The sequence below is a fragment of the Neopsephotus bourkii genome, unplaced genomic scaffold, assembly GCF_033783945.1.
Source record: "Neopsephotus bourkii isolate Nb327-2 ecotype Australia unplaced genomic scaffold, CSIRO-AGI_Nbou_v1 NB_547, whole genome shotgun sequence".
Classification (NCBI taxonomy): domain Eukaryota; kingdom Metazoa; phylum Chordata; class Aves; order Psittaciformes; family Psittacidae; genus Neopsephotus; species Neopsephotus bourkii.
In genome coordinates, this window is record NW_026901048.1 from 1,123,592 (window position 1) to 1,134,817 (window position 11,226).

The window sequence follows — 11,226 nt, forward strand, 5'->3', positions numbered from 1 at the left end:
TAACCAAGTTCAATGTGCCTCCATGCAGTTCCATCTTACCACAGGCTGCTGGGCTCTCCTGATCTTCACTGCTGGGCAGAGTCCTGGGCTGGCTGGTCAAGGAGGTGAGAAGTGTGGGGAGGAAGGGCACCCATCCTGTGCACATGAGCTGCCAGTTCAGCAGATAGGACACAGGTACTTTTCAAAACAAGGCATTTTTGTATTCCAGTCCTGCTAAAAGGGAGGCCAGGAAGGAAAAGAAAACTGACTGAACATGTATGAAGGCAGCGGGAGAGGGGCGGGAAGGTACCTCTCTAATGAAAAGAAACCTTTTTACTTTTCCCCAGGCACTTGTATTACCCATCAGCTGAGCTATTCCGTGTATCACTTTATCCTATTTACTTGAGAAATCATGCAAATAAGAAAATCAGTACCTCTTTTGACTCGCTGATGGTAATACCTGCCAGGTGTGTGTTACTACTTCCCATTCCATCCAAAACAAACCCCAATTTTTGAAAACTGAAAGGATTAATACAATTTTGATATGCAAAACACAAGGAGAAATTGCTGGGTCTGAGTGGTGTTCTCTATTGGCACATTGACTGCTTGTTGTACAAGAGGCGGCTACCCCAGTACCAATTAAGATGAAGTATTGTGATATGCAGGAGTTTTCCCAGCTTTCCAAGCCAGAATCAAAATGGTCCATCGAGGCAGTGAAGCCTGGTTCCTGCAGGGCTCCTGCCTGGATAGGCTTCGAGGGAAAACAGCCTCACCTCTGAGTTTGAGGAAACTGTGGGGAATCTCTCCATGACTCAGTCTAGACAGCAGAGGCCTTGACCCTGGCCTGCTGGTTTCTGGTTCCCCCACAAAATCAAATCAGCTTCTCAGCCAAACAACTTCCTCCCTAGATCCAGTCCCCAACTCTTTAATTTCCCTTCATCAGGCCCACAGATGGGTTTTTCCTCCCACTCCACCAGCAGGGGCTCCACACCCAGTGGGAGATGTTTGTTTTCACACTGACTCAGTTCAGTATCCGTCCCACCTCAGACCACAGCAGCCCGAGACCGAGAGTTAAGAAAGCTGCTCACAACAAAACCTGAAGCTACGTGAAATCTGAAGGGTTTCTGGTGTGTTGCCCAGCCTGGGTCTGAGGTCAGGTTTACTGACAGGGTTATAACCTGTCCTAGCAGTCCTGCACTACTTGTACAGCACATGCTTCATCTTCCCCAGACCTTCTGGACATAGAGAAGTCAGGGCAGGCTGCAGAAAAGATGCCTTGTGTACTGATAACCACAGATATGCAGGCTGAAATCCTGCATTGTGTAATGCCTGGTGCCTCTTCAAATTACGTTTTTTGCTGACCCCTATCAGGATGCACTCAGAAAGCGTGCCTTGTAAAAGGTTTGTATCTGGGACTAGCAGCAACTTTTTCGGGACTCTGCTCCTCATGTTGTGAACTCTGTGTGCTTGTGTCAGAAATAAGCCCTAAGCTCAACATGGTATATGTGGAATGCAAAATCAAGGCTGCTGTGTGATAAGGATTGCTGGGACAGATTTAGGACTCTATCAGGCAGTATAGGGTTGCAGTGCTTGTCTCAGTTATGCACAAAAGCAGTGAATGGGTGACTGTTGAGGAGGAGTTGGCTCATCACCTTCCTTTTCCCCCCCTCCCCTGTCGTGCTGCGCTGTAATCTGTCCTGTTTCTTGCAGCAAGGAGGTGGCTCTTTGTGCTTTGCCAGTGGTGCTTAGTGAAGATGCAAGATGAGGGGTGCAGAATCATTCCTGTGGTGCCCTGCAAAAAGCTCCTGCACTCAGTGGAACAGGCATCTTGTGACTTTCCAACAGTTTCACAATGCAGAGCAAGAAGATGCAGTTCTTTCCATACCCATTCTGCATATTCAGATGTTTCCATTAGTGTCCTTTCTCTCTGGGACGAGAAAAATTTGCAGTAGGATAGGAAACAGGGAGCTGAGCAGGGGGAAAGAGAGGGAAAGAACTTGTCACAAAGATTTTGCAATGCTTGCCCAAAAAGAATCTTGTGTGAAGCTATTTCCTACCATCAAATTCCCCTAGGTACTCAAACTGCGATCCCTGAGCTGGCAAACTGATGGTTACTTTCTTATGAGCATATAGAGGATTTAAGCACATGCATCTTACATGCTTTCCTTCATCATGGAGCGTTGCCTCTGCAGTAGTGTTCAGGCTTCAGAGCCAGGATCTTTAGAGAGTGGATTGAGCTCAGCTCCATTGAGTTGCTGAAAGTCTCATCCTCCTCAAACAATTGCTTTTTGAAGGACACATTCATCACAAAATGGCACAGTAATGAAAACATGACCTATACCATATATACTTTCACAGGTTGCTTTTTTTCTAGTAGTAGCTCAGATTATTATTGTGTTTATTAAATTTTCAAATTGAAACTAATGCAGTTCTTTTTCTACCAGTTCAGAGCTGAAACAGCCACAAAACCAGCACTGGAGTACGTGGTGTTTTGCTCTTCACGCTGGTAACTATGATGACCTGATAATAACCTAATGTTTATGTGCTGGTTTAATTCTTGCTGCTGCTGCTCCATGGACTTCAGAATTAAAATACATTAATTCCAACAGGAAAAAAAAGATCTTGGAAATTTGTTTTTCCTAGCTGGCTGTAAAAGCCAAGGGAAGAAATATCAGGAAAAGGAAGCTACAGACAGCTGGACTGCATTTATGCTGCAAGTAGAAGCAGCCACTTGCCTTTATGAAAGCTGGGATCTGACTGAGGCTGTTGAGGCTCCAGGATTTGTGGGCCACAGCTGTATTGCAGTTTCTCAAATGTTGGGTTTTTTTTTCTCTTTAGCTTCCAAAGCCATTCCTAAAAAGGCATTTGGAAATGTCAACAGGTAGCAACTAGTCTCGGGAGTCAGAGGCAAGTGAGTGGGGTCTCTTTATATGCAGACAGACATAAGGGCAGCCCAAACAACTGTCAAACAGTGCACTTTCTAATATGCTGGACGTTATGGTGGTGGAAAGAAATCTTTGTTCCCAGAAAGTCTCTGTTCTGCTCTGATTGATCACCTACTGCAGCTCTAGGTCAGTGTTGTGCCTAGTTCTGCAAACAGGAACAGGAACAGCTAGGGTTGACCCTGGAAAGTAAGATAACATAGCCCCTTTTATTTCCTGAATGAGAGTTAAATAGAGCTTGCCTTGCCAATTAGTTATCTGAGCTGCACTGCAGCTCACAAGTGGCAGGAAGACTGGAAGAGCATGGTGCAAAGCAGAAGGTAACAGTTGTGCTGCACAGCATGTTTTAATGAGGTGTCCGGCTCACACATGTAAGGAGCAAATCTCTTGTAATTTCTTTAGTGAACAGACCTGACACCTGTATCCCCTGTCCATACCTGGACACAAACACCATTTAAGAGGCAGAAGATTTTTTTGGAGCGTAATAACTGCCCAACCCCACTTCTGAAGCTTTAATTTGGAAAACATAAGGGCTACATTGGTTGATGTGCTGAGTTTCCAAGGCACTTTTCGGGATTATTTTATGGTAGCAATGCAAAGAAGGCTTACTTTCCATGTTTTTCACAGGCACCACTATTTACTAGCTCTGCTTTTCTTTGCAACATCCTAGTTGCAGAATGGTTGCATCTAAGAACACTACCAGGCTGGGGTTTCTTTGGGCTTTTACTTCATAGCATTCTTAATGCTGCTGAAGAAATTAATCTCTCCCAGTCTTAATCTTCACCACCAAGAAGATACTGCTCTTATCTCCCCCAGGACTTTTTTTTTGGTGAACAAATCTAAATGAAAACCAGCATTCCTCAAAGATCGAGCGTTACAGGTCACTGCAGGCAGACTGGGATTTCCCACACCAGCCAGAGATATCACCAGGCATTGTGCTGATGTCTCAGCTCAGGATCTTAGCTACATGTTGGAGGTTGCACAGGGAGGCACTGATAGCATTTCTCAACTACATGAAACAGCAACCTAACCATATGTCCCTAATGCAGCCCAAGATGGAAGAAATTGTGGTCAAACACTTTGTTTGACAGGATAGCCAAGTAGAAAATGTCACCTACATGCAACAAATTACAGCCTGTCATGGCTGTGCTCTGCACAGACCCTGACAGCTCATGAAAGGTGAAATCATGTACACTCCCACTTGTACAGATGTGAGCACTGCTTCTTCTGTGCCACTGTTACACTGCCAGCCAAATGTTCTCTCCAGAATTAGGCATTTTAGTGTGGGAAGTGAAAAAGGTGAAAGTTGCTCCCGTTTTGCCCTGCTTGTTCCTTATCTCTGAGAGGACGAGAAGCACTACCAAGGCAAAGCATTTCTCAGCCAGACAAAATGATTTATAGATGAATAACCACATAATGAGAGGCATGAGGCAAATGCTAAGTTTACTACAGCTCTGTACCAGCTGATCTTGCATAAAATGAAGCTATTTAGTAACAACTCTCGCTGCATGTCCTGCTTCTGGATTACTGCAAGACAACACTGTTATTCCTTAGTTCTTACAAAATCAACCATATAGCTTTGGCAATAGCACTCAGAAACTGCCATCTCCCAGCACATTGGAAATACCAGCTGTCTGCCAAAACCAACTCCCTGGGGGTCACATACTGTCTGTGGTTGGAGACAAGCATCCTAGGTACTTGGAAAACATTTGCCTTGAAAAGCCACAATAATAATTGACCTGTACAGGAAGGTCTTCTTCACAAACTGCAGTAAGACTATGTTTCTGATGGCTCTGAGCTCTCCATCAGCATGACTGATAACTGCAGCTGAACTTGGTGAAACAGGTTGTTTACAAGTCCTGACATAATATGTATTTTCCTGAAAGTCTGATGGACAATAATAAGCCATTATGCAGACTGCAGGTGCTGGAAGGCTCTTGTTTTGGCCAAACAACAGCTCTAAGGGATCTTTCAGTATAACATTTTTTTTGTTTCTGTGTCTCTTGATGAATGGCTGTTAGAGAAAGTAGGGTTTTGCAGACTTAAAATTTGAGCAAGTGTGTACAAGAAAGCATGAGCCAGCATACCCAGTCCTACATTTACTGGTGTGACCCACCAAGCTTCTCTGTGTCTCAGTTTCTTGTCAATTCTATCAACGGGAAATAGTTCTTTCTTACCAGTCAGGGGAGCTGCAAGTTGTACTGCTCGTTTGCATCAGTTTTGGGGATCAAAGGTATTTGGCTACCTAAGGGGCTGGTTTGGGGTTCCCTGGAGTCAGAAACAGTGGCCTTTTGAAGCAGTCCTAGTTACTAAGTAATAGTGATGTATTATAATCTGTGTGTATGAGCTACTACATAGTGCTCAAGCCAAAACTTATAGATAGCATCCATTTACAGCTTGAGTCCTGCATCTGCATTCAAGGGCTTCTGTAAACCATCTAGTTTCCAGAAGCTCTGAGCTGCAGATACAATAGGAGATGATATAAGCTATCTAAATCTGCAGATCATGCTGCTGAAATCCTAGTTATTGAAAGTTTTTTTGCTTGAAAAGTCTTTCCTGAGTTAGTAAATAATAATGTTTATGTAGCTTCAAAACTAGAAGCTAGGATAGTCCTCATTCAGGTGGATGCATACATGGGTTTATGGATATGCAGGATCAGTAACAATATACTATCTTTTTATCCAGTTCTCCTTCTAGGGTATTAGAATACTCTATTAAGCAGACTAAGTTAAACTTCTAGCTGTTGCTAACCTCAGCTCAAAAATATAATTATGATAGGTCTGTGTGATGGGCAGTTGTTGAGCTAACGGTATGTCTCTCACGGTGTTTCTAAACTTGTCACAGAAGAATTAGTAACCACAGGATAATTGGAAACATAGGCTGGGACAACAAGCTATTTTGTTGCTCCTTGATGAAGGACACATCAAACATTAGCTGGGTATCAGAAATGAGGAAGAACATAACGCTTTGAAACAGTTATAAATATTCTGACATCTAGAAGGGCTGTTTGGCATGCTTTCCTGTGTTTGAATGACACCTCATTGTCATTTTACAGAAACACTGAATGGAAGAGAGTCTCACATCACAGATGAGGCAGAATCTAACCATAGCTTTTATGGTCATTCAGGTGAGGCATTGCCAGAATAGATGTTGCCCATCAGCAGGACTGATCCACTGCCCTGCAAGCAGACGTGGAATTTCATCCCATTAAGTCCTTTGCTTCCCAGTGCTATCACGGCACTCCTCATACTAGCGCTACAGCTTCCTTCCCCACCTCTTTTTCTTTTTTTACCTTGAAAAATATCTGGCAACTAGTCCCTGAAAAGGGTTTGGGAGCAGGTTTTGTGCAGCAGGCAGCTGTAGCATATGACTCAACCAAACCACCTGAGAGACTCAGGTCAGACCAAAAAGTCTGCACCCTGTCTTTGCAATTCACATTGCAACATGTATACCCTAGAGAGCAAGTCTACAACTCTGTGGAAGCATTAACACCTTTTTGGGGAATTTTATGTTCAGATGTCTTTTTTTCCTACATTACATATTCCTACCCCCTATAGAACAGGGCATGAAAGGTTTCTGGGAAACTGGGCTCTGCCTTTTAACAAGAGGACAGATGTGCCCTGAAGTCCTTCTACATGATACCAACCAAATGCTGTGCATTCAACAGACCTGCTGGTTAATGATCTTGCCCATAAGTAATGTTTTAACTATAGAGCAGTTTTTGTTTGCTTCAAAAGCCACAAAGCCAAAGAGGAAGTGTAGGAGAACGTGGGCAGGACCGCGGCCAGGAACCTCATGATCTCATCTGTTTCCGCCTCACAGGGATTGGTGGCTGTGCCTGGAACAGGGTTTAAATTCCCCGAGGTCAGAGATGTGAGGCAGACAGGGCACAAGGGGAGAAAGCCCAAGCTGCTGGAAACCAACTGGCTGGAGCTGCTGCTGGGATCACTAAGACTGTTGTTGCAGTTGACTCCTCCAGCACCACAAAAGGTAATATTTTTTTTTCTCTTTTTACCTGATTATGTGCCATTTTGTCTGCAACTTTTGTCAAGGAAGCATTGGGCAGGAGATCTTTGAAAACTGCTTCACTGATCAGGGATGTTTGATGTTTCTCTATGGAGAAAGGTGTGCTTTTATAGGAGCAAAGTTGCTTTAGTGATGAAGGTATTATACATAATAGCAATTTAAACCTGAGTGTCGGGAGGAGGTAGCTGAAAACCTTGCCACTGAATCAAGTGCTGGAAGCTCAAAGCTGATACTTGAACACAGAAAGCTTCCTTCCTTGTTTAACCACTGCCTGGCAGTGCCGCAGTTTCTCTTGGCAGGCTTGCAGCCTGTGCTGCACACTACGGAATGGATGTGACACACACCCTTCTCTGTTTAACTCTTGAAATTGCAACACCTTTGATCGAGTGTTCTGTCTCAGGAGCAGCCTTACTAATGTATTTTAAATGTGCCCTTAGTAGCCTTTCTTTCCCGCTATGATTTATTGAAGTTTTGAATGCCTCTGGTTCATCAATAAATCAGTTTAATTTCTCAGGGATGTTCCTTCTTCTGGGAATCAGTTTGTCAGCACCAGAATTTACTGTAGCTCAGCACTCTCCTAATTTCAGCATGAATCACTCATTTATTAAATTGTTAAAACTGCAATGTGAGCAGATATTTCACTTCATCTCTTGCTTGGAAACACAGGTGATTCTGCTCAAACTTCTGGAGGGGGAAATAAAGGTCCATCAATAAAAGCAGTTTATGTTCATATAGACTGAGTTTACTCACAGCAATGCCAGTTAATAACCCTGAAAACTAGGTTTAAAATAACTGAAAAGAGAATCCAAGCTGAGTTTGTCTTGTCCTGTCTCTTCTGGCAAAATGATGTTAAATGAACAAAGATAACCCAAAGCTATCTTCATAGCACTTTGTTTTTCATAAAGCTTTTTCTTTGCCAGTTCAAGTCAGTAGATAACAGGAGACTCCTCACCTTCTGTGGCTACTCTCACCACTGCTCAACACTTCCCAGTACCTGGTTTTAAAATCCTTGTAGCTTTTGAGTTGCTAAATCATTACAAAACCAATTGGGTGCGGGGTGGTGATGGAGGACAGAAGAATAAGATCAGCAATGGACAGGTTGAATCCTTAGCAGAGACCTGATCTCAGCACAGTGAAGTACACCAGAAGGGAGAAAACACCTATGGTATTTCTGTGGTATTTTACCTTGTTGACTCACTGTTCCAAAATATTTTGTAGGTCAAACATCACAATGAAGGTGGCAGTTCTGTGTTTATGCCTTATCAGCATCACTGCTGCATGGCCAGTAAGTAAATCACAAATGCATATAAGCAAATACTTGTGTTTTTTCTTTGTATGTTAGCAAGAAATTAATACTGACAAATACTTTTTTCCTCTCTCCCTTGAAGGTGAGTAAAACCAAGCAGCACGCCATTTCTGCCAGTTCTGAAGAAAAATATGTAAGCTCCTTTTGTCTATTAATTTTCTTTAATAAATCCTTTTTTATATTTTTTTTCCTCTAATACACATTGCCTGATGCTTGTTTTATGATTGTAGCTGCTTGCAGAACTTGTCCTCACCAAGCTGTTATAAGCCTGTTCCTCAGGCAGCCAAAGAGGAGAGCCACCAACCTCAGAGTTTTGCCATGTTAGGCGTCCTGGCTGTGGACTTCTGTTAGTCTTTGGGCCAGCACTGAAAACCTTTTCTCTTAACGAAAAATGTGAAAGCTGTCAGTTAAAAAGCAAAAAGGTCTACAACATGGCACAACTATTATAAGCCACATTCATTAGTGTGGATCAGATGACCATATTTGGTGTTGGGAGACACCAATTCAAGACTTTAACCCAATTCACATTTTTTTTTTTTTTGAGTGGTGTGAGTGAGTTGTATTAATCTTATATGTAGCTGTTTGATTTATACTCCACTGCTAGCTACTATCCATGTAAAATCAATTTTTTCTTTGGAGAATTGGCTACTGCATTTAGTTTCGAGTCTTCTTGATGTGAGAGATAAATCACTCTTGGGAAAAAGACATGAGAATTGGAAGAAATTATGGTCACTAGAAATAGCTCCAAATTTACCTCAGTGAAAGTGAGCCAGGGAAACTGATTTGAAGTTCCCCAGATTCTGCCAGTGGGAGAGGCACATATTGTGTATCTTATTGTTTGAGTCCTCTTCCTACTGCAGTGAATTGCTGAGGACACATCCTGTGCATGAGTATGTATTGCAGATGTCACATCTGCCTGAAAACAGAGATTGTGATGCAGGCAGCTCTGCCTGCTCCTATATGCTTCTTTGTGGATTTAACCCACCTTTTCTTTTTCTCTTAAAGGACCCCAAGGGCCATCACACACGCAGATACCACCACGTGAATTCTCAGTCTTGGGAGAGTCTGCAACAGCCACAGAATGACCTGGCGTCACCTCAGCAGGTACAGGCAACTGACTGAAAGAGAAAGCAGAGCATCTTTCAATTTAGGATTAAGTGCTTAAAGAATATTCAACATACTGATCAGCTCTACTGTACATGTCTTTTTGTGCTAATAGTGAGTTTTATGTTGTTTTCAGACTCTCTACTCTTCAGAGGAAAGTGTGGATGTCCCAGAACAGGTAAGTATTTTGAACAGTAAAACATCAGTTGAGGGCTGCAGGACAGTCAGTGTGTAGCAACACTCATTTTCCTCAATCAATTGTGGTTCTTCTGATAACATCTCTCTCTAAAAAAAAGCCTCAGAGCTTCAGGGAGGGTGAGGGAAATAGCTCCTCAACACTGCATAAGCTCTGGGTGAGCAGAGCAGATATCAGCCTGCACATCTCACCTAAGGGTTCATTTCCCTGATGCATAATGAATGTTTTCCAGCAGTTCCCTGATGTGTCAAGCAAGAGCCATGAAGATGTGGATGATAATGATGATGATGATAATGATTCCAATGACACAGATGAATCTGATGAGGTTGTCACAAGTTTTACCACAGACATTCCAGTAACTGCACCATTCCCACCTTCCCCCTTCACCCGGGGAGACAATGCTGGCAGAGGCGACAGCGTGGCCTACAGAATGAGGGCAAAAGCCTCAGTGGTGAAATCTAGCAAACTCCGCAAAGCTGCAAAGAAGGTAAATAGCGGTGAGCATTGGTACCCAGATTTTGGAAAACAGAGAGTGAACTTGAGCCTTTAAAATGGACATGTCAGTTTTGAAAAGGATTGTTGAGGGGAAGGTAGGCACAAGTGAAGGAATGTATTTCCTTTCTCTGGATCAGGGCCTACTGATGGCTGTTGGTGTGCTGAGGTAGGAGTGTAGCCTGTTGCTGCAAGCTATGCAATACTACCATTTGAGCTATCATGCTCTACTTGCACACATGAAATCTGAGGACAAGTTCAAATTGGAATTTCTTGTTATGCGGAAGTTTCATGTAACTCCATAAAAGAACACAGTGTCTCCAGGCAGAGGTGCATCATGCAGGCTTTGAGTGCTCCATCACCCTATGCAGTTTGCTTTGGTACAGTATGGCAGCACCTGTTGACAGGTCAGTTTCTCAGGAGTGACAATGGCTCTTCCTTGTTTTGGTCTCTAACACAGCTCATTGACTATGATGTCACTGAGGAAGATGAGAGTGCCCTGGATGCAGACAGCCAGCAAGTGGGGCTCTCCCAGGAGCATCCTGCTGCCCACCGCTCCCTGGTGAAACACATCAGCAGGGAATGGGCTGACAAGAGCCATCAGCAGGACAGCAGCGAGCTGGACAGCAAGCAGCATGACCAGAGCCTGGAAAATGACAGCCGGCAGAAGTTCGATAGCCATGAGGCAGACGATGATAGCAAGGCTGGTGTCAGAGAGTATAGCCACCACAGCATGGAAAGCAGGGAGAGCCAGGTCCGCGTTTCAGCCGAGACCCCTGATGATAACAGCAACCAAACGTTGGAGAGTGCCGAGGATGCTCGAGACCGTCACAGCATCGAGAACAACGAAGTCACTCTTTAAAGGGAGGCAGATATAGTATCTCCCTTCTCTTCAAATTCCTAACTGGGGGGGGGGGATGGGCGTAGCTTCGTGTCGGGTAACCGTTTGTAAATGTAGAGCGCGTGGTGACTTTTGGGGTTCAGGGCAGCTTCTTTTACCCAGTGGCCTCCCCTTGGCTGCAGGTGCGTGGGGAAGCAAGTCTGATGCTGTCAGGCGCACAGAACGAGCGTTACCTCTGTGGCATGCTGCTGTATGTACTGCCAGCCTGCTGGATTTAAATAAACACACAAAACCCTGGAGCTGTGGGCTGCGTTACTGTTTCCTGAGTTGGGTCAGGGGG

The 11,226-nt window shown here is 43.9% G+C and overlaps 1 protein-coding gene across 2 annotated transcripts; it reads left to right on the plus strand.

The window, feature by feature from the left end:
• Positions 1–6,765: 6,765 nt before the first annotated feature.
• On the plus strand, positions 6,766–11,169 carry SPP1 (secreted phosphoprotein 1). Of its 2 annotated transcripts, none has more exons than XM_061350964.1 (7): positions 6,766–6,911; positions 8,166–8,232; positions 8,336–8,386; positions 9,259–9,357; positions 9,494–9,535; positions 9,786–10,040; positions 10,506–11,169. In XM_061350964.1, the coding sequence occupies exons 2-7, from the start codon at positions 8,179–8,181 to the stop codon at positions 10,905–10,907; spliced, it is 903 nt and encodes a 300-aa protein (XP_061206948.1). In that variant the 5' UTR covers positions 6,766–6,911; positions 8,166–8,178; the 3' UTR covers positions 10,908–11,169. The 2 variants fall into 2 exon arrangements, with proteins under 2 accessions (XP_061206948.1, XP_061206949.1); XM_061350965.1 differs by having other exon boundaries at positions 9,789–10,040.
• Positions 11,170–11,226: the final 57 nt, after the last annotated feature.

What these genes read in the sequence shown, in the direction of transcription:
- SPP1 (XM_061350964.1), top strand. Translation starts at nt 8,179, where the DNA reads ATGAAGGTGGCAGTTCTGTGTTTATGCCTTATCAGCATCACTGCTGCA. An exon ending in GCATCACTGCTGCATGGCCA is followed by an intron (nt 8,233 to 8,335) that starts GTAAGTAAATCA and finishes TCTCCCTTGAAG; the next exon opens with GTGAGTAAAACCAAGCAGCA. An exon ending in ACCTGGCGTCACCTCAGCAG is followed by an intron (nt 9,358 to 9,493) that starts GTACAGGCAACT and finishes TGTTGTTTTCAG; the next exon opens with ACTCTCTACTCTTCAGAGGA.